Source organism: Apteryx rowi, unplaced genomic scaffold (genome assembly GCF_003343035.1).
Source record: "Apteryx rowi isolate R43461 unplaced genomic scaffold, aptRow1 scaffold_211, whole genome shotgun sequence".
In the NCBI taxonomy this organism is placed as follows: Eukaryota; Metazoa; Chordata; class Aves; order Apterygiformes; family Apterygidae; genus Apteryx; species Apteryx rowi.
The window spans coordinates 24764-48821 of record NW_020448431.1 but is presented as its reverse complement, the minus strand read 5'-3'; the positions used below and the strand labels follow the sequence as shown (position 1 = coordinate 48821).

Genomic DNA, 24058 nt, shown 5'->3' with positions numbered 1-24058 from the left:
AAATATACTTCACACAAACAAGTATTTTCGAACTCATCAGCCTAATCTGGCAGATTTTGCATGCAGCAAAATACAGATCACTGACAGATGCTCACTGGGTACTTGACTAATAGCTAGGGAATGGTAAATGTCTTGAACATTCACTATTTTTCACCAAATGATGGTGCATTAATAGTCCAAGGACTTACTTTTCAGGACTACCACTACATTTACTCCCAGTTGAGCAAGTCAATACCTTCCAAATCATACTCAGAATTATTTACCTGAGCTATTACTATTTGTACTTATTTCATTACAATAGGAATCCAAATGATGAGTCATTTTCCCATTGTCCTAAACTATCACATATAGGACAGCAGAACAAAGTAGATGAACAAAATGGTCAGAAGGAGATACTGTTTGGGAGAATGGCCTAAAGATAAAACAAACCATGTGCAGAAATGACAAACCCTCATTTGCTTAAAAATACCAAATGGGATCACACATAGATTTGGGAGAATAAATTGATTTCAAGTGCAGAAATCTTAAACCTAAATGCATTTCCAGACATTACATCATGCTCCCCTCACTTGAATACTGTCTTCTGAAATAATCAATTATGTCAGAGAGGAAGATAGAAAAGGTGCAAAAGAATAAAATGTTTAATTGATAGCAAGTAATAAAGATATTACTAACTTCCAGCTTTACTAGAAAAACAATGCAGTGCATCTTTTTCCATCATTTGATTGAACTTTGATATCACATCAAAATAAAATTACAGAAGCTCCAGATTTTAGGAAAACTTTAGGTTTTGAGAGATGCTGAGTAGATTTTCTTTAGTAGCATATAATGCTACTAAAATGAAAAACAAAATGTTTGAGATGAACACTGGAACTTGGTTGCTGGGTTTATCTTTGCTTCATTGCTATCATTGCTGGTCCTTCTGAAGTCACAAATTCATAACAGACATAGATTAATACCTACTGACAATCTGAAGTTGGATACTATTTTCACAGATCTGCCTAACAAAGACTGTGGGGTTTTAATATAACAAATAATACAAGCCATATTCTTCTCCAATTCTGATCATCTTTTAAAGAAACATCCTGCAATATATGCTACCCTTTTTGTTGTGGAACAGATCACCTTTTTACAGAAACAGCATGGGCAGAGGCATACAAGGTAAAAAAAAAAAAAAGGTAACTTCCTGCACAAGAGATCTCTGCCTTACTTACAATATTGCACTAGTTAGGTAAGAGTTAGGACTTAAAACTGAATCTGCACCTTGGAACACAGATCTGCTCACCTACTTGTACAGTCACATCCAAAATTTGAAATTGCCCTCATTTCACTAATGTTGGAAAAAAATGACGGACACTTCATAACACTTCAGCCAACTATACTAATGGGTTGACATATAGCATCTGTTTTTAAGACTTGGAAAAGAAAAGCTGTTTTTTATGAAGACTTGGCTTATAGGCTTATTTTACTTTCCACTGGCTCTCTATAAGAAGCCATAAAACTTGTAGCTATTCAGTGATTTTCCCCACAAGAACAGCTTCTTGTATTGTTGTCAAAGAATTCTTGCAGGATAATACATCTTGCATATGTACTAAAGCCAGCTGTATTTTACAAACAAAAATAAATCAGACATCTTTAGCTACATTTTGTGATGGTTGGGCTGTTCTGAATAGTTCTACTAGAACTGCTAATTTGGGGAAGTTGGGCACTACTGTGTGGTTTCTGGATTCCATTACAGAACCAGATCCTGGTACAGCTGTAATGAAAATGAGTTGTTCAGCTGGTTCATGACAAGCAGATGATGTAGAATTAATAGAGCTCAATGAATTGCATCAGTGCATAGTCTAAATGCTTCCAGAGTTACTCTGTTTTGTGGCTATTTGCTTATAGAAACTTAAGTGAAGTTTTACATCTCTAAGTCCTTAGTACTGCAGGAGCTACCTTAATCTTGAAAAGGACTCGCATAACCTTCTCTGTATTCCCCCATACTTTCTCTGTGTAGTGTGTTTCCTTGAACAATGTAGCCAGAAAGCTTGGCGGTAAAACAGACCAATTATTTTCTGTTGTCTTCCTGAGAAAAACAAGAAACAGTGAGTAGCCTACGATAGAGCTAACCACCCCCAATCACGGAACCTACCCTGAAATTCCATATACCACAGTGAAAATAACCACTCTGCCACTAGAAAAGTGTACAGTTCACACACACACACACACAAATTATGAGTCATTTAGCTAGGGAAACTACAGTAGAAAGAGAACTCTATTATGAATAGTTCATTCAGTATACAGTGAGGTCAGTGCAACTCTTGAAAAGTGCAAGTTGGATTCTACTTTGATCATTAACAGAATTGTTCAGGAAGTTCAATGTAAGTTTTATTTATTTTTATATGTTAAAACATATGATGTATAAGCCAAAAAGGAACAGCTTAACTCCAGATTCAAGGCTGTGTATTAAAGTTTGGCCACTGTGTAACAGGTTTATTTCCCCCCTTTCAGAATTAACTAATTTGCTCAAGCCTCCTGAAAAGCATTAGGGCATGACCCTCACAATATCATTTTTATAGTGACTTCTTGCTTTTCTTTCCAATGTATTTAACAACACAGTCTTCACTGATTTCTAGGTGGGCCTGAACGGGCCTTTTCAATTTATATGTAGCACTAAATTCTCAAAATAATATTAGACTTTTTTTTCTCAGTTGTAGTCCATGAATAGCATTTCAAATCATGATTTGTCATCTACTTTCCATGCATGCAAGCAAAATGGGATGTCAAAAGACATTTTCATTTTATAGGAAAATAACATTTTCTCACTATTTCCTCCAGTAATTTCCCCCTCCCAGTTTAATGTCATTGAAAGTCATCACAATTTTTTTAATGTCAGAAAATACTGTATGTGCTAGTATTATCTGTTAATAAGTACGTCTTTTATCTTTCTGCAGAAAGATAGCAAACTTCAGTAAGCAGGCTATCTGCAAGTTTCAGGAACACTAAGCTTTTCTTAATTTGTTTTTTCTTTTAAAGGGTAAAAAAAAGGACTTTGCTTTGCTTTGCACTAGGTTCACAAGTACAGGCCTTTCTTGTAAATCTGCTTCTTCAAGTCAAATGAAAAATTAATTTTAGTAAAATAAATAAATGTACACTTTGGGTTCATTGCTTGTTTGTGAAAGTAATCCAAAGCTTGCCAGTTTAGCTAAAATACACAGAAAGACTGAGAAAACAAAACACTGTTTTGAGACTGACAAAAATAGGGAATTTGAATTATTAATTTGGCTATTTCCTAGTCTTTACACCTGAAACGGGTTTAAAGCTCATCTTCCAAAGAAGAAACAGGGTTAAAAAAGCAATTGTCCATTTTTATTTTGTTTACATTGCACTGAAAATTTACATCATACTTTTACAAATCCTTTTTTCATAAAAATATACTTCTTTACAAAAGTGTATGCATTAATATAAGAGGAGTAGCCAGTTGCAGAGAAACATTTTAAACAATCTCAAATGTATTAACCTTAACATTAATGAATGAATCATAGTTATTGCAGTCATTTGAATAAACAAGAATAAATAACAACCAATGGTATAAAATATAAAACAGCATCCTTTTAGTAGAATACAGTTTGACAGAGTTGTATGAATTTTCAAAACAAAGTGTTGTAAAATGGTTTATAAGAAATTCATCAAACATTATAGAAATCCAAGCAGCAATCCTGGGAACAATGATTTTTGGTAGGCACTCTCTATTACGGTAATAAAAAGTTTAGATTTTCACAGAATTATTAATGTCTGAAAGGGACAATAACAGATAATTCACACTGGCTAACMCACAGCATTTGTGAGTCATGCTATAAAAGGAAGACAATGACCTACATCAAATAAATTACTGAGTTGCCATTGAATAATTCTGTTATGAAACTGCAAAACTGAAAACTACATTTCCTTAGGAGTGGTTCTGGAATGTCTAAAACTTGTATTTGAGGGCTGTGGAATCTGAATTGTCCCTAATATGGATTGCCCCTAATAAAATCATGGCTTTATTTTTTTTTTAATCATTTTGTTTTCATTGCACTATGGTAATATATTTAATTTTAAATCATTAACTGTAAGGATTTGTTTCCATAAAATACAGAGATAAAATAAACATGAAAACACAGTATTTCCAAATTATAATCACCTCTTGCCTTGTAGGCACTATCCAAAGTTCATTGAAGTCTGTTAGACTCTTTCCATCAGCTTCAATGGGATTTTGCCATGCTCTGTGCATGCATTTCAACAAAATGCTAAAGGAATAAATTGACACAATACAGTCTAGATTTAACTAGAATGGATTGAAATATGGAGCCTTATAATTTTGATAGATTGATTTGATTCCTAATGTTTCTGTAAACTGCACTTTTTAATTGGAAACTTCATTAAGTTATGTTTTGACATTTGAAAAATTGCAAAATGGTCACTCTTTGAAATGATCTTCATCAGTAAGCCACATGACAAAGCACAATTTATCCTAGCATCTTGATTGCAAAATTTGTCTAATTGTAAGGTTGACAAGAGGAATGTAGGAACTGATTTATACCCATTACCACCTGTGGGTGTTGTTGATGAAAACAGAGAAAAGGAGCTTGACTTGGAACACAGAAAGGAAGCAAGATATGAAACAGGGAAATAAATTCATTAACTAAGATCCAAAACCTTGACATTTTAATTTTTCTTCTGTGATGTGAAAAGAGTAAGTTGTACTTGTTGATTTTTAAATACCATATCCTGGAGTTAAAAATTAACTGATTCAAGAAAAAAAAGCTAAACGGGCTGAATAAATGAAAAAGTGGTACAAACTTATGAGAAAGATGTAGCAGGTGACTGTTAAAGAGAAGTCAGTGACCTATTATCTCCTGTAAGTATAGCTCTTATTTTCTACCTATATCTTTTTTTTTTTTTTTTTTTTACCCAGACCCTCTATTATAGTTTTTATAAAGCACAGAAGTACTGATAGTGGATGCTCCTCCAATATATGCAAATACGTTTTATGTTTTAGAATAATCTCCTTTTTTAAAAAAGCAAATAAACTGTGAGTAAGCACTCATGGAGTGCAGCAGATTTTTTGTAAAACTCTCCATGGTAAACATGAAGACAATTCTGATCCAGTTTATGAAAACAAAACAAAACAAAAAAACCCAACCCACTCTTGTCTATCATCCTCAGGAAAAGGTGACCCAGTATATCCTGAAAAGTGTGCTTTAATTTTTTTTTTTTTAATCAGTGAACTATATGTGCACTGTGTTGTGGTTCAATTTGCAGACTTTGAAGACATATCATTACCACATTATACCATTGTGCAAACAGTGTTCAAGTTGGGGTCAAATCGTACAGCTTTCCCTTCCACAGACTTTGCATTTGTGTCATACATGGGGTTTTCAAAAGCAGCTTGTCCATTATTATTTTCATGTACAGAGCATCCTGTATACTGTGTTTTAGGTGCAGTCCTGTTGAAGACAGACAGAGTAATGTGTTAGGTATTTATGATTCATTTAAAAAGGTGTTCATCTGAAAACTCAGTTAACAACCCCAGAAGAGGTAGGCATTTCTACTTGAATGATCAAATGATAAGTAGTTAAAAATACAAGAATTTAAACTCATAAAGATGCAATAATTCCACAGACAGATAACAGAGATTTTCTTTTTCCCCTGAAGATGCAACACATTTATTGAGAACCAATTTATAGTTGAAAAATATTCTTTTTTACTAAATAACTGAAAATCTCAGTTTAATCCCCTGAAAACGTTCCATCTGTGTTGTAATGCAAAATGTATACTATATTGTAAATTATCTATATAAAATTTAAAGATAAACTATTATATCATACAGTTTATAGCAAATGTATAAAATAATACTATTTGAGCATCTGCATTCCTTCACACTCTGAACCAGTTCAAAATCAAATAGTATGGTTAAAAAATTATGGCACATACTTTAAATTGATGTTATCCTGCAGAGTGTGTCACAATTATTACAGTTAGGCTACCAACATTAAATGACCATTTTGACTACTAGTGGGCAATGAATTGTCTTGTCATTGCAGTGATTAAATTTTCTTTAGTCTCCTAATGCTGTATAACTATAGGAAAAGATTGCTTGAAAATAAAGCCAAAGAATTAATATTGGTCTCAATAACATGAACAAACTGTTGTTGAACTCAGACTAACAGAATGACACTGAGAAGACTATTGTGGCTGTATATAAGTATATGTATATAATTACATATAAACTAATAATTTTAGATGCAGAAACAGTTCCATAATGAAACCCCTCACTGACATAATACTTGTGTATACTTGAAAGCCAATAAACAGAGCAGGCATTAAAATAAATTACTTAAGATATGACTGACAATTCTGCTGTATGTCAAAACAAAATACAATCATCTACTGTAAGTAAACAAAAAACCTACTGATTATATTATTCTCTGTATGCCAATAGTTTATCTTATCCATACTGTTCTCATAAAGAGAGAAATTTATAACATTTTAAATAGGTAGGAGTTAAAGTACAGAATGGTACAATAATCTGATCTCTCAGTCAGTCATACCTAAACACAGATAGGAAGAAATGTTTATATGGGCATCTTGCAAACATTTTGAGCCTTTGCACAAATCTTATTTTACTCTGACAAAGTCTGAGGACAATAAAACACAAATTAATACAGGGATTCTATATATGTATTTTATGCTTACCTTTGTTTATAAAGATAAAAGCCAAAACCTGCAAATATAAGGGCAAAGAAAGGCACAAGGATAGCAATGGCCACTGAACTACTATTTGTACCATGTGGTTGATTAGAAGAATTTGAACCCTCAGACATGTTAAGACCTAAAAAGAATAAGAAAAAACAAGCAATATAATATCTGTGTCTGTTACCTCTGACACATACCACTCCATGAACTTCAGAATTCAGTAAAAGTTAAAGAGCTTTCAGATCAAATAACACCTTGTGATTAGGTCATCAAAATGCATTCATACAGCTGTACGCTGAGACCACCAGAAAACTAAACATAGTACGGAATACCCTATTGTGACAAGCAAGTGGATGCGGAACGTCAGGAGAACCATACGTGCACTCTGGGACTTAACTGTCTTCCTGCATGTTTCAAATTTTTGATGTTATGCTATGAAGTCTTAAATACCTTGTGAAGGACTTTTTCAGTATCTTAATTATGCAGATAAATAACGTACTAATGTACTGAGTTACAAAAAGTCAAATTTAGAATAATTATCTGTATGTATAGGAAAGGAAAAAGAGTGCTCCATTCATAAAAAATGAACATGATTTAAAGGAAAGGGTAAATCACCTGAAAAGGCAAACTGAAAATTCATCACATTGATTTAATTAGGCACTGCTGATGATACACAGAGTATAAGAGGTAGGAAAAAGTTTAAAGAAGAAAGGCCAGATATTGACAGAAGAAAAAAAAAATCTGCTGCTATTAGATTATCTACACGGTCAAGATATACACCTTTTTTATATGAAGAAGAGAATACCAATTCAACTTCACAGTTCATTTTTAAACCTTGAAATAGTCCTACGAAGAATTATGTAGGTGAGTTAGTTTTCTGGCTTTCTCAATCTTATAAAGAAATATAAAGAAAATACCAAAAATAACCTAGGTAACCAATGTATTAAAATACAGAAAATCAAACTAAATGTTGGAAGGAAAATTGACTAGGAACACCAATAAAAATATTTTTTTTCAGAGAAACAATTTTCTTGTTTCTTGCTTCTTTGGATGAAATAATAAAGTGGTAAACATGTTCAAGAAAATTTGTTCAATGATTGTCCTGTTAACTATATTACTGACTTCTTTAATTTATCTTGTACAGACGTTAAACCTATTCCTGAGTGAACCATTCTGGTCCTACAGGATGGAATCCATTAATAATGTTTTGAATATATTACAGAAAAGATTCTCCCAAGTGAATAATAATAAAAAAAAAATCCTTCTGAAAACCAAATGAAGAAATAAAATTTCCATAAGAATCTACCAAAACACTTTGCCAAGGCACTCTTGCATTTTACTTTTTATTAGATGACTTAAAAAGTGATTTCCCTGTATCAACTTATTTCAAATATTTTAAAGTTTTCATTTAAAGGAAATGTTTCCTGGTGAATATATTTCTAAAAATTCTTCTAAAAACACTTGCATATCAAATACCATGGAAATCAAGTTAAGATCCCAAACAGAGTATTAGGATTGTAAAAAAAGAATAGTTTGCCTTTACCTCATATATTCATTAATAAATACTTCCAGAATGTTCAAGAATTAATAATGTTAAAGAATTTATTGATTTTGCTCAAAGAATAAGAGTGCTAAGAGTGAAACATTGTGGCTAGAAGAACCTGCATTTGCTTCCAAATACAATAATTTTATCTGAAAATAAGTATTCTATTTAAGGAGGAATAACAGTAACAAAAGTATTTCCTCTTCTAACACTTTCTTAACAGTATTTTACCATTTGAGAAATGATTCGTAACTAAATTCAAATTCTTTYTGAAGAAGAAATATCACAGTTCTCAAAGGACACTATCAGATAACTGCATGAAATTCTTTTCTCCTTAAATAAGCACAAAACAGAAGTATTTCTTTTGCCAATGCTGTCTTCTCCAAGAAGAATAAATAATGATTATTAGTTTGGCATAGAACTGAATTTATAGACCCAAGAAGTCCATTTTCAGGAAATTACTGCTTATCAGCTCAATAAAATTTTGGTCTTCTTAGGATTATCATAAGGAATTACTTGAAAATAGTCAACAGTATCACTCTTCTATCAAGTATTTAGGTTTAATGTTGTTTCAATACAAGAACTAACGTCTATTTAGCACAGTACTTATTCTAAAACACCTGCTTTCTAAACAATGATTAAGATGTAGAATTAAATTAATTACATACATTCTTATAAAAATATTGCTCAAGACATTGCAAATGCATAGCTATAATAAGCAGTACATCACAAGGCAATTGTAGCTTCATATATGACAAAACACTCTTTGTGAGTAGTATTTTAAATGTGATTTTAAGATATGTCAGTATTCTGTAAAATGTCAATGCTGATAAAATTCTTCAGAGGCTCTTATCTATATGATGTAATGAAACAGAATAGGGGACACTGAACTGGAAAAACATTAGAATTTGCTGAATACCTAATCTCTGAAGTCCAAATTGCCCATAATCTTTACCCTGGATGAATCCTTGAAAAACATATGTAGCTCCATCAGGTTCAGCAGAAACCTGTAAACAAAAAGCACTTAGAATTGAACAGGGAAAAGTTGGTTACTAGTATCTTGTTAGAAAAGAGGTGCTCTACTATGCTTGACTGCTTACCATTATTCCCCATTCAAAAAAACCAAATAAATAACATAAAACTCTTTCTGCTGAGAAATGTATAAAGTACGAAAGGAAAGACAGCTGTTAAAGGGAGAACTTAGAAATGCTACATTATGGCCAGATATAGTACCTTACACTACCTTGAATCGAATTATTTTTTAAACCAATAAAACTTAAACAGTTTAGCAATTCAAGAAGTCAGCATTGCTAAGGATCTTACATACTTGATAATTATCTGATTTTTTAGGAAGTGGATGGCAAAAGTTATGTGGAAGATAATCCTACAGAGGCACGCATTGAGGTGTTAATAATCACTTTAAATATGAAAGGCCTTCCATTCAACTGACAGGTAGTTGCTTTGTTCGTACTCAGTGCTCATTAGAGTAATTAATTATACAGCAGTAGACAAGAAGAATATTGAATGAGGCTTTGGTACAAGAACAAGATATGCTAGTATAAACCTAGAAGACCTGGGGAAGTGGGAAAAGGGTTGTGATCCTATGAATATCTCCCTTACTAGAGTAAGCATGTTCTAAACTAAAACATTTTACTCAAATTTACTGGTATTTTCTTCCCAGGATAGTTTTTCAGTTTAAATTAAGTGGTCCCAAGGCAGTTGCCTTCACTTCCCTTGAGGTTCCCTCTCTCATGGCACCAGCATGTCTTCAGCAATCATGTGAGGCTAAGTTTTCACTGAAGAAAGTGTGCATTTCTCAGGTGAATTTTTTACTTTGGGGTAAGAAGTAGTGCTCAAAGTTTTAAAAAATATAAAACAGAATTTATGAATATTCTTCAGATATTCGTAAGAAACCTCTTCTACTTCTGGCATGTTCACCTCCATTGGTGGCACTGTACAGCTTTACCAGTACATACTGCATAAAGGAGACAGGTATGTGTACAGACAGATTTCTGAAAAGCTGAAGAAAAATGAGAGGCTTTAATAGGGATGTATGAGTGTTCATCATCATCTTCACCCAAATTAATTTAGGCCCCTTCTTTTCTGATAAGTATACTTTCTTCTCTGGCAAATAAACTGTCTCAGGTCCCCAACACACTCAGCTTCTTCCAGGCTTAGCATTGTCTTGGCAGTGCTGGTTTCTCCTCTGTTTGTTCTCTGAAGGGATTTCCTCTTCATGATTTAAAAACATCCAAGTCCCTCCTTCAGCTCTCGATCTCTCACTCATGCACCCTCTTCATCTCTGTTACAGAAAAAGCTCACCCCAGAACCTCCAACGGGGGCTTAACGGTTAGTTGGAGTGATATATTTAGGTTTCCCCATCTATGTAACAGTTTGGCTTTTTTTTTCATAGTATTTCTAAGAATATCACCAAAAATTAAAACATGACTGTTAGCCTAATGATAAAAATTGCTATGATATTATACGATAATGATAAGAAAACTTCTCAGTATCTTGCAATAAAGTTCAAAAGAGAAGCAAGATAAATGCTTCTTTGTTGCCATGTGCTATAATCATGCCTACAAAGTATGTCAATTCCCATATTTTTCCTCAAACTGGTCCCCTACATCTTACAGTGACATTTTAATTTCTTTTAATAGCTCATCATTGTGAACAGCATTTCACTTGATATGTCTCAACATTTTTGGTGCAGAATACCAGCGTGATTTCAAATAATAATATAAAAAACGCTTTGCTTTCTCTCTCTTTTGTAGTAGGAATATACTCACAAAACCATCCATTGCCCATTTTTCCTCTTTCAACTTGCTCACAGAAGTATGAGAGGGTGCTTTAATGAGATAGATGTGGAGCATTAGCCGAGCTTCTTGGCTTTTATACACTCCTGTAAATATAGTTTTAAAGTTTATATTTGTGTTAGGTAGACAAATCATTTCATTTTTAAGAATAAGCATTTAATTTCTTGCCTTAAATAGGGAAAAGAGGGAAAGTAGGTACCATTTTCAGCAACATTTTATTTTAGTAAGATACATTCTTTTATTGAAGCTAAAATATTTTGTGAAATTATTTCTATCACCATAGAATTTCAGTGGAAACTATTTAATTTAGCCCATAGAGTGGACAGAATGGAAACTATTCACACAACTGCCTACTTAATAGTCATGGTAACGAGTCTGAGACAAAGAAGAAATATTGACAGTGATCTGGTTTGAGATGAAAAGTATGGTTCTGAATCAGGCAGAGTGTATTTGAACCTCAGGTCCCCACTTTCAAGATCTGTAGTTTAGCCATAAAGTCAAGAAGGTGATAAAGGAACATCCACACAGAAAAAAAAAAAAAAAAAAAACATTTCCAAAAGCAGGTGCTGAATTAAAAATGTCTAAATTTGAAAGGATTTCACAAAAATGGAGTTGTTCTCCATTGGTCAATATTGTAACTGTATCTTCCACAAAATGATAAGATTTGCATATAACATAGAGTCCAATAAAACTAAAACTTTTTTAAAAATGATTGTTACCAATTAATGGCTTAGAAACCTTGGTGTTTTAGATAGTGGAGCTCTTTAGTATGCTCATTTCCTTTCTGGCAGGGCATTGCAGTTACTGTTCCACTCATATGAAGTTTCAATTTGCAGAACTCACACAGGGGTCTATTGCATTTAATATGCAAGCTGCTGATGTTTAAAACTTTTAACAGAAACAAAACTGAAACTCAAACCAAGAAAAAATAAGCCCAAACCATTATTCCTCCACCTCCACAAATTTTTACCAAACTGAAATTAAAACTCACTGGTTGATTGACTCAATACATCATAGATGTCATACTGCAAATGAATTAGGCTCAGACACTGACTCTGATTTCCTTTTTTTTCTAATTTATACTGACTACCAAATGTGGATGACTTCAGACTAGACTCAGCCAGTATGTTTTAGCTAAGCATGAATTAAACTGGATCTCTTTATTAACCAACTCAAAACTCAAAAGGTGAAGCAATATCCTTAATTTGCTCATTTCCCATTTTTTATGTTCGTCCAAATTCTGTGAAGGGAACATGAATTAAAGACAGCACTGAGATGTAGGAGAAGATCCTCATTCAGTGAAAAAGTGTAGCTAAGGCTACACAAAAACACTAGCTAACATAGCAGCAACAGGAATGAAATATCTAGATTTTCTGAACAGGTACTTAGTGCTGTTAGTGTCTTAGGGTAGAGAAGGAAGGAACGCTGACACAACTAACTAGCTTAGTATTGGACAGTGGTGCTGCAAAGAGATGATCTGGGAAACAGTAGGGTTTTCAAACTAGAAGGTAGAGTTTTGTATACATGGTCAGAAGAAAATGGTGGGTGATGTTATTGTGTTATACAGGATTCCACAGGAGAAAAACTGGAATTAAAAAGTTGTCATATCTGTCTTGCTGGTAGCTAATCTGAAAAAGATAACACTTTTAAAATGGAAACAGATTGCAGTCCCAGATAAATTCCACCTAAGAAAAGTCATTTAACTTTCACCTCTGTGTTAGGAGTTTAGTCACTCTAGGCTCTCGCTACAGGCTATGACACAATATAAGCACCTGAAGAGTCCAATTCAGACTATGATGCAAACTGCCTAGCTCTTTTCAAAAGCTGTAGTAGGAGGCAGGGCAATGAGGTTCCTAATTCAGGTTTCTCAATTATGTGCCTAAATTCACAGAAGAAAAGCCCTCTCCATATTCAGGATAGGCAATTATCCCACACTCTGTAAGGAGTATGGTTATATATAATTATCTGTGGGCTAACAAGCAGCCTTACTTTTGTGTTAGCACTGCACTGAGCTCAAATTAATATTTCTTGATAAGGTACAGTTTAGTATCTTGTTTTAAGGACTGCATTAACTTTATCATGTAGCTCTTTGTCACTTCAGAATTTGGACAGTGAGCCTCTGATTATCACCTAGAACTTGGGAAAAAATCATTCACATCTGCCATGAATGTACTGTATAAAACGTACACTAGGAAATATTTTATGATGCTGGTGCTCTGGTGTGTGTACATGAGCATGAACATTATGTATGAATGCTCAAGCAAGAATATAGAGAAAAATTATCCCACAGAGCAAGATTCCACTGTTCTCTACTAATTTACAGCGATGGATTCACAGGCAATTCTCCATGAAAGGCTGATGTGCTTCTTCAGAGCTGGCCACTAGTTTCCCAATGGACAAGACAGTGTCTAGTCTGAGTCAAATCAATAAATAAATCCTCATAGGCATTTTTGTACAGCTGTACCTTCCTTTTCTCTTAACCCTTATAATAGCATTCTTATTTTCACTCAAGCTACCCCACTTCTAACCTGCATGACAGATGTATACTACAATCACTGCAAGCAGAGGTGTCAAAGAAAACAGAAGTGAAAAAAAAAGCAGCAAATGATGAAAAGTATCAACCAACAAGACAGAATGCAAAACAGTGAGTACTGCAGGGGGAAGAGAACTACTTTTCAGCTCAGAAACACACAAGTCATGTATAGGAAAATTCAACTTTCTGACATCTAAATGTCTTCTTGATCCATCCACAGATCCTTGACCCTAAGATACTCTTTCAATATATAGCATCTCAGCTTCCTATCTATAAAATGGTAAAGAAAATAGCATTAATTACATGAGAAAGAAGATGAAGTATGCTACGCCTGTATGTAGAGTACAAATGGGCATTTGTAGTAACCACATCTGTGTCCAACTGGGGAACAATTTTATTTGGGGGAGGAGGTTGCTTGGGTGAAACAGCACAGCTTTTACATTTAATAATCCTAATATGTGAAATAGTACATTTGCTGCACCTAACACCCTCATGGAAGCTACATGGCTGAAACTAAACAGACAACACATGACAAAACAAATTCACACAGACAGTCAAGAAAATACAGTTGCCAGTCAGAAATTATTTTTTAGGAAACAGCCAGTCCACGTATGACCTCTTAAGTCTGATTCTCAAAGGAGACCTACAAAATACCTTCAACAAGACAAGCCTGGTGAAAAAAAATTCATTGCTTTACTAGATACTAAAAATTATGAACTCAGCAGAGACAATGATTCTGTGGCCCATTACATGCTTCCCAGGACCAACCCCCTCAGAAACATATGCACTCAACTTTTCCCCTCTCTTTTTCCAGCAGACTAATGGCCTGTCACTTATCTCCTTGCTAACACATCCGTAAAAAACAGTCGTGTTAAACCACTTGAGGGAAAGGAATCCTTATGTGATAAACAAGACTAAGAACAGCAGTGTCCAGCCTACACTTAACTTCAATTTTTAGGCTTCGTCAGCCCCTTGTGAAGGCTGTCATAGGCAGATGGTGAGGTTACACAGAACCAAGTTTTCAGTGATGATATTGATTTAAAGTGGTTCTTTTGTGCTGCTTCTCCATGCCCCTGTGCTACAGCCTGCCACTCCTGCGGCATGACAGGTCCACCATTTGCGTGGCTGTGCTATGAATTCAGTCAAGAAACAGGGTTTGAAAAACAAACCAAAATTACAAACTCAAACATTTTTGTAGTATTTTTGTTTGCTTGTCTGTCAAGCCATATCTGTAGTTCCCACAGCGTAGAGAACTGTGCATGTTGTTGTGCCAGCATAACCATGGTGACAGTGCTCTGCAGTGCAGGGACAGTAGGAATAACGTAAACCAATATCGCAACCAAGGACGACTTCTGAAGCCATGAAGGCTTGCTGATTTTTTCAACTATATCAGCTAGTTTGACAAAAGCTGTCATCTCTCCTTATTCTCCGTGTTCTTTAATTATCTCTACTTTGCTAGGTCAGCACACATTAATATCATCATACTGCTTTTTAGCCATTAATATGCTCTTGTAGGGAAATTTTGTCATTTAAGAATTAAGAAAACCTCAAGAACAGTAATTTAAGTTTATTTATAGTATTTAAGAAAGAAGAATGTTTGAGAATTAGGATGATTCTCACACTCCTTACTCCCTATTAACTCCAACTATAATAAAAACCTGGAAATTAGAAAAAATTGAGGAAAAAGTGAAAAATTCCCTTCAAAAAGGAACTGAATTAGAATCAAAATTTCTTTGATAAACTGAGAAAGTTTCTCAGTTGTTGCAGTTGTTGAAAGTTTAAGTGTGAAGCGTAAAATTACAGGCAACATATGTATATAAAGCAGCAAAATTAAATTCAAATGAGTTTTTCTTATCCCCTACCTGAAAGCAGCAATTCCATGTTGCTGTTAGTAAGCGTTGCATTTACTCTTCCTGAAGTTGCATTGAAACTGGTGACTGTCAAAGTCATAGGCTGTTTCTTGCTTTTGTAATTGTAAGATCCTTTCCATATATAATTTTGGGCAAATACATCATCAGGAACTATACAGACATCAAACATATTTCAATATATATTGCAATATTTAGTAGTTTTGAAGTCAAACATCCAGCAAAATGTATGATAAATAACAGCATTTCCTCTATTCTCCCCTCTCTACTTCTTAGATCTATTGGACATTATCTTCATATATAAAGCACAAAAAGCTGGCATGAACATTTATGAAGGAAATAAATTAGTACTGAAGTCACTGCTATACCTTCATTTGCACCTTTCTTCAAATATGGACATTTGCTAAAATAAAACTAACTTTTTAAGGTCTAATTTAACAGCTGTAACCAAAAGACCAGATTCTTCTCCTTGCAAAGTCTATTCTGTGCCAGTACAGACAGGCAGAGATGTACAACTAGGATTAAGTTTAGCAGAAATTAACATCTATTTAGATATTAAAATCTTTGTAAACATACTTAAATGATACTACTGGCTTATAAGCACCTACTTTAATATCTGCCCATATTATCTTTAATGAAAATGCTACATAAGAAGTTTTGTCTTTGACTTCAAATGCTTAGAAAACAATACGAGCTTTATCAGGAGAAAAAAAGTCATTCCCCTAATTTAAAATTCAAAGGAGATCATAGACTGCAGGAAGAATAAGTATGTCGGAGTTGAACCTTTACTTTCAAAATTTACCATTATCCAACTGTAAAATGATTCATTTTAAGTAATGATATTCTAGCAACAGTACTGTTCAGAAGAAATGTGTTACTTAGGCAGTGAAATACAGATATATGGAAATGTTTAAATCTTAACATGAGATGCCATTTAAACAATGAAATTGAAGGTGACTAATGATGACCCTACTATACTTGACAAAGGAAATGTATCAAATTTAGACCTATCAAAATAATCAATATTTAAAATTGCCACTTTTATGATATTTGGAGCCACATCCAGTCAGGTTCAATGAAAAGCTCTCGGTTTGTGACTGCATTGGCATCTCATGTAGGATAAGCACACAAGAACATCCGCCCTTTCCCTCTCAGGACATCCCAAAATTCAAGACTTGGACACAATGGAACACTTGACAGTCTTCTTTTATTGTTTCTTTTATGGGCCACAGAGACAAGGTGTCTTCCCTATGGAGGGAAAATATCCCTCATATGTTTTTATTTGTGCATGCATACAAGAATTGTTTGACAAATTAACAGGTAAGAGCAAAGCATCTAGATACTGAGCGGGCAAACCAGAAGCAAGGGAACAGCCTGGTGCAAACAGTCTCATGCTGATTATTTGTGCTCTGCCTGCTTTTCTTTCATCTGGGTTTCAGGAAAGCTGAAACTTTACATACTTTATGTGAGCTTTATGTCCTTATTTGCAATTAACTGGGATTGTGCAAAAAGTTTCTGAATGGAAAAATTGCTAACATTACTCCCATACACTTCCCAATAAGACAAAAACTTTTAGACCCATGTCCAATATATTATTAACAAGCAGTTTTGAAGGAGAAACAACATGTTAAAAAAAAGTATATGAAGGTATTACTTTTGGAATCTTTTCTCATATTGGTAAGCATTTAATAGGGTTATAGTCAAAGGCTAATTTTAGTTAAGGAGACTTGTCTCTTCAGAAAGTATCTTCAGAGGACAGGGAAAGGTTTTTCTAGGATCTATTCAGGACAATAACAATGTTTTTTCTGGTACAATGTATAGTAATGCAGACTGTTCAGTATTACAATGGTTAACTTTCACCGATTATTTTTCACTCCAGCTCCCAACAAAGCTATACGCATCCAGCCCTTAACTGAGCAAAAACTTAAGTTCTTGGACTCCACAGTACTATCACTGTTAATAAGTGTTATCTATGCTCTAAAAGTGGTCACACAAAAATTTCACTTTTTTCAGACAGCCTCAATTTATTTCTGACAGACTAATATAGTTTCTGAATATGTACATTGCATAAGGTCTTAAACAAAACAAAGTGACTTCAGTGAAATCAATAAAACTCCAACCATAGATCAATAGCTGGAAAATGTACACAGATAATAATATCATATAGTCTGGAAGGGCTTAAATATTGGGGAATAACTAATGCTTTCATTGTTCTGTGAATACAGTTGCTAATTTGATACCCTTATTCATTCTGAGCCATTCTGCGTAGTCTCACTAAACAGATTCTCATTGTCTTTTCTACAGAAATAATGGTTAAAACTATGTATTTATCAGAGTACTTACCACTTAGTTTGGGACTTGGTGTTCCCAAAGCTGGTCTGGGATCCTTCACCAGTATTTTGGAACCAGCTGTTGGAAAGAATGAATGACCAAATCATGAGCAAATCTCCCATCTAAAACCAAGTAAAAAGCACTTCCATAATGGAATTTATTTATTACATAGGATATAAGATGCTGCCTCAAATTCCAAGTATGAAGGAGGAAGAGCCTCAGTATTGCAGGAGCACATACCCACTGATTTCTTCTATGACACATTTGCTTTTAAGTCACCTCAATGCTACCAAGTTGTTTGCAATACCAAAGCAGTGTAGCTCTCATTTCAGAATCCACCGTTTTGGACCAGGTATCTAGTATGTTAGATGTCTTCAAATATTCTATATGACCTAAATTGGGATCTGCATAAAAAAGCAACATGGGCAGTGTTTTGACTGGAAAGCAATAGCACCAAACAGTGAGAAGTTACATAACAAGGGTGTCTTAAATCATGTTCCTTTCTAGGATAGGATTATCTTCAACAGTATTGAGTGAAGCATCTCCTTGTGTTCAGGACTGAAAACCCAAAGATGCATTAACAATGGAGAAGGTCATTATTTCTTTTAAAGCATGACAGCATCAGAAGAAACAAATGAGGTTCTCCAAAGTATCTCCAATTGCTCAGCTAATTTGAGCAGTAGAAGTTGGAGATCTTTTGTTTTGGAGTTTTGGAGAACCTCATTTGCAGTTCTTCTGTGCCTAGAGCAGGAACTCTCCCCTCATCTGAAGATGATGCATTAAATGCGATGGGGCACTGCCACTTCCTCCTGCTGAATCTATTTTATTTCACAGAAACTAATTTGGATTCACTGGGCTATAAAGAAGACAAATAATTCTATCTCCTATTGTAGGACACTCTCATGTGGTACTAGGCTCCATTCCTTGCTCTAATGGTTATTTCAATATTTTGTATTTTGGATCTTGGCTTGGAACCCAGACCTTCCCTCTCCCTGGTTGGTACTCTAAAAAAATAGACAATAAAAGCAACTACCTTCTCCCTGAGTGGACTATTTGTCTGCATAATAGGAAACTTCAGCAGGAAGCACTGGAAATGCTTTTCTTGAGAATGCTGAGAATAACCTTTTACAGAAAGTATGCTCTTGGCTTATATGTTAAAACTGGCAAGGAGGGAATTTAACATAAAGGTCTCATGCCCTCCTCATTGTTCTTACTATTGATTGATCAGATAAAATGGGCATAGCATCAGCTCTATTTCCTCTGTGTTTTGAAAGAAACTATTGAACTTCAGGGAACACGGCTGATCTGGAGGGCATGCTTTAACAGTGTATGCTTTGTGACTACATCAAGCTCAGGTTAGAAACGACTGAATAACAGTTCCCAAAGGGCATTAGTATAAACAATTGCTGAGTCGATCAGCCTCGTCAAGGTGGATACATTCCTTGCCATGCTCAGAAGTGAAATTTTAAATTCAAATTCAAATTTAAATATGATTTTAATTTTAAATGCAAAATTTAAATACAAAAATCAAACTGAAACAAGGTATCTACAGGGTTCACATTTTTAGGTCCAAACACTTGCTCAGCAGGACTTTCAATATTGCATTTTTGTATTTAAAAGACAAAATTCTGCCTTAATTCCTCTACAAATCCTTCTATAGGATCTGTATACAATCCACTCTAAGAAGTTTTTTATTCCTTTTCATCTCTTCCTATTTTTGTGAAGTTCACCATCACAGGTGAACAATCTGACCCAGTGCTTTTCTCCCATTTGTAGGAGAGACATGTTTCACCTACCACCTCTCTGTGTACCAGGTAAGATTGAAAATATATGAGAGATGTTTTACTTTACCCAATTAGAGTTAATACTTAACAATATGCTGTTCATTCTTATCTTTTTCTGCTATTAAACATTAAGAAGCAAGACACCTGATCCTAAACACCTGCCTTTCTATTAATCTGGTTTATAAGTGCCACCATTTGCAAAAATAATAAATCAAACATTTCCTGAAAAAGAGGAAGAAGTCATCTTTTTATTTGCCTTTTTAAAGTTGGAACGGCTGTTAAATTCAATATCTTGCAGCAACAGAGAAGAAGTAGCTTTACTGCTAAGGGGCATACCATTGGTTTTGCTGCTTTCACACACATCTTCTGAACTGAAGACAGGCACCTTTCACTATAACAACTTTTTATATCACTTAATACCTTCCCTGCAGTGTTTTGGGTTAACGAGTCACGACATTTGTAGGTCTAGTAGCCGCTTGGCAGTAAATACCAGAGACAAAAGGAGAATTTCCATGCAAAAGTGATGAAATACCTTCTTAAGCCGCCTCTATACTGCTACATCCCTTCTCTTCAGGCAGCAGCCATACCTAAACTGCTGAGAGTTAACTTTATCTTTAGAGGAGATTGTACAGGTGGTATATTGCATTTGGTCCTGGGTCTTCTCTGTATCCTTTATTGGACACCTCTGGTCCTAATGTACAATTATTATGTATGGTTTTGTTTTCAATTCAAAATTTTCAAAACAATTCTGCAACCCAGAGTTCTGTTTTTATGACATGAAACTGAAAACAAAAAAAAAAAAGCTTAAAAGTGGGGAACAAAAGTATGTAGGGGTATTTCAAAGGTGAAAAGCCTGCTGGGACACTGTTGGAGGACTGTGTAAAGGCAGAAGGAGGCAAACAGAGCAGTCTTGTCCATACTGCCTACTGAGCAGCATCTCTTGAGTAAACTGTAATCATCTGTAATGTAAACATCTCTTGAGTAAAGTCTGTGGAAACAGGGAGCTAGTTGGTTCATTTCCCAAGAGAGCTTGGCAGTGAACTAATATTCCTGCATTTCTGCAACATTTCCTTAGGACCATGGGAAACTGTTAAATGACAGTGTAGATATAGTTAACCATTTAAAACTTATTTTTTAATTCTTGTAAAGGTTTCTCACCATTAGATAGAACATGTTAGAATTTGTTAGAATTTGTTTTAATATTATCAGCAAAAAATTCTTGGATCAAACTACAATTCATGAATCCGATTTGTCCTGCCATAACACTTCCTGAGCACAGAGCAAGTCATGAGCTTCCTGGCAGTTTGTTTTCTGACACTGTAATACAAATATTCACTTCCTGTTTCCCTTCTAAAGGGCAACAGTGGGATATATAGCCTTTGAATAAGAGACCTTGGGGGTAACCCTATCTGAAACATTAGGTATCAGTAATGTAAAAGTGCTTTAATTATTCAGGAAAGCAGCATTCCAAATAGTTGCTATACTTGAGGATGCTTCTTATCTCACATATGAAAAACACCGTTTTCATCATGGTTTTGCCATGAGGTTTTTCATGAGACGCTGTGACAAAGTATGTAGTAAAGATTAAAACCAACTATTAATAGCATATTGGAACCTCAACAACAAAGCAAACACATTAATTTTGTTTGCAAATAACAGTTTCTTACATACGAATGTAAAATAATAATAAATACTATGGATTAATTCCATGGAGCAATTTAGACATCTGCTTGGACTTTAGGCATCATTATGTAATATTGCAACTGCCAGAACTGTCTTGCAGCTGACACAATCTCTGTAAATAAAGTCATCTCGGTCTAAGTTTAAGTATGTGCAAAAACATCTAGGTTCTTACTCCACTGAGCTTATCAGAATGTAATTCACACCTGGCCCAGTCACGCATCTAAAAGTAGGCGTCACCCATGTATTTGGCTTCCAGAATTAAATCCAAAATTGACATCTCTGAGCAAAAGAAAGACAAGTACATGAAAACATGTGTCCCATTAAACACAGTGGACAAAGGATTACAGTTTCCCCTTAGATATTCTCCCTCTTAGTTATCCTCACCATTCTGTCTTATTGTTATTAGACTGCAAGTAAACAAAATCACTGAAATGTGATATATGAGAGATGGAGTGAGGGAAAGAGAAACAGAAGAGCTTGCCTTCACAAACTGGAACTTTCCCAGTCCATGTGCCATCAGATCTACAGGCTCTATGCTCTGATCCTCCTGCCAGAAAGAACCCTGGCTGACAAGTATAAATCAATGTATAGCCAAGTGAGGGAAGATCCATTCCTGCAACATTAGCATGAGTTGGTGTTTCTGGTTGTTTACAGCTGTGAGCTACAAAGAAAACATGAATTATCCTTTAGTCAAAATGGTGAAAATATTTCTGAAGGAATAATCTATACACACTCTGACAGGTAACTAATTAAGTTAGAAACATCAATAAAAATAACATACAAATATTCTTTTTAAATTCATATTAAAATGCATTATATATTCTATGAACTACTGTTATGAGCCTGTAAATGCACTCTTGAAAATAGACCTTTCTCTCTGCAAGAGATCAAGAATCAACTTAAATGCACTCTTGCATGACCAAAATTGTCTGCATATGTGAAGACAAACATCATGACATAATATGAATTGTAACACCTGTGTAGTATTGAATAACAGTAAATAAGTGTCACTTGTTTATTAAGTAAATAAGGTCACTTAGCAAAATGCTATCAAAGACGAGGAGAAATTTTTTTTAGATGAGGCCAGTTTTAAATATCAGGTACAGAAATTAATTAGCAATCCTAATTCCAAGAAAAGTGTCTCACATCTTTAACAACCACCAGTATCTGAGAGTCTTGTGTTATCTCAAAAACAGTGTACCACCAGGAGCAGAGCTGACTTTTCAATACTGGGCTACTGATTTGATATTTGCTTAGGGGGAACATTAGCACCAACTGAATCACTAAGCCTGTTTTCTTCTCTGAATATTCTCACCATACACTGAAGCGATCCTATAATTTTTCTCTTATAAGGTGAGACTATTTCCCTAAACAGAATAGTTCCTGGCTAGCTGAAGAACTAGAATGGTTAACTGGTATCTTTGGTAAATTAGCACTGTTTACTGAAGTGTAAAACATCTAAGCACTGAAAAGCTGCCTGCTGTGCCCAGGTAAGAAGGTTCTGTCCACTTCATATTCACTCGTTTTCTCCCTTCTTCAAAATGTTCTGACAAACTAGTTGGGAGACAAGAGTTCAAACTCTCTTCTACAGCTAATAATAACTATGTAGTCCAGTACAAGTTAGGGCTGAACAGGGCTTTCCTACATGTCCTGTTCCCACCACGCCTTCCTGGCTCTTTGCACTTTGCAACTAGAAAAGTTGCACCTTCCTTCCTGGAAACTGTTACCATTTTCAGCATCTCTTTGGCCAGCTGAAGGAGTCTCTGTCCTTCAGCAGGGATCGGATTTAGTATTAGTGAATACCCATGATTTTAATCATGATTAGTCTCATGATTTTAATTCTTTTCAGTTCTACAGGCTACTGTAGAAAAAAACAAAAGCAGATTTTTTACTCATTTACTTTTCATTTCATATTTCTAGCTGCTGTAAGCTAGTAATGTAAATGTATATTAACTTTGTTACATTGATGCTATTATAAAGTTAATTTAAATAGCCTCATTAGAAACTAATTAATAATTTTAGGATTAGCAGAAATATTTATTTACTCTATCAATTACTTACGTATACATTCTGGCTGAATCCCACTCCACGTAAGATCAGGAAGGCAAGTTCTTGTTGTTGATCCTTGGAGAAGGTGTCCTTTCTTACACTGAAACTGAACAACATTTCCTACCTGTTGAAATGTAGAAAGCACATTAATATTGTTGTGAGAAAATATCAGGTTTTTTCAAATTCAACAGCAAACTCTTGCACATAATAAAGGCTGGGTAAATTCTGAGGCCCTTTCTGTTGAAAGTAAATTAGTTTCATAGACCCTTTTTGATATGAAATACCATTTTGCATCAGTCACATTTAAACTACTCTCCTTCCGCAGAAATCCTCTGCAGCAGAGACTCAAACCCTCGTCTCCTGTGATCTCTCTGGTGTGCTGCTTCGGGCCTGGGGCAGTCAGGGTGCTGTGGGGCTGGAGCCAGGATTCCCACAGCGTGCTAGCTCGGGACTGGAGTCAGTCTAGCAGAGAGACTGCCACGGAGGTGGCCAGGCAGCCCCAGGGCCTAATTCCCTGGGAATTAACCCAGGGAAGCTGCACAACCTCAACGGGTAATAGATCCTGCTGGACCTTTGCTGAACTGCAGCTACCTTTGTGGAATGTTTGCACGAACCAACAAATTATAATGAGAAATTTTTCATTAGAACACACAACAATGGTCAACAATACTATTTCATGCTTCAGAAACTATAATGTTGCTATAATATTTAATTTTCTTTTTTCATGA

General features: G+C 34.8%; 1 protein-coding gene across 1 annotated transcript in view; it reads right to left on the bottom strand.

The window, feature by feature from the left end:
* Positions 1-4634: 4634 nt before the first annotated feature.
* Positions 4635-24058, bottom strand: part of CSMD3 (CUB and Sushi multiple domains 3) — a gene marked incomplete at its 5' end in the record, with an annotated part of 36753 nt that continues 17329 nt past the window's right edge. Inside the window, 8 exons of the mRNA XM_026064239.1 lie at positions 4635-5474; positions 6724-6859; positions 9186-9273; positions 11056-11168; positions 15478-15636; positions 17827-17892; positions 21763-21942; positions 23343-23454. Of these exons, the coding sequence (XP_025920024.1) occupies positions 5315-5474; positions 6724-6859; positions 9186-9273; positions 11056-11168; positions 15478-15636; positions 17827-17892; positions 21763-21942; positions 23343-23454 (1014 nt within the window). The remainder of the gene's footprint in view (positions 5475-6723; positions 6860-9185; positions 9274-11055; positions 11169-15477; positions 15637-17826; positions 17893-21762; positions 21943-23342; positions 23455-24058) is intronic.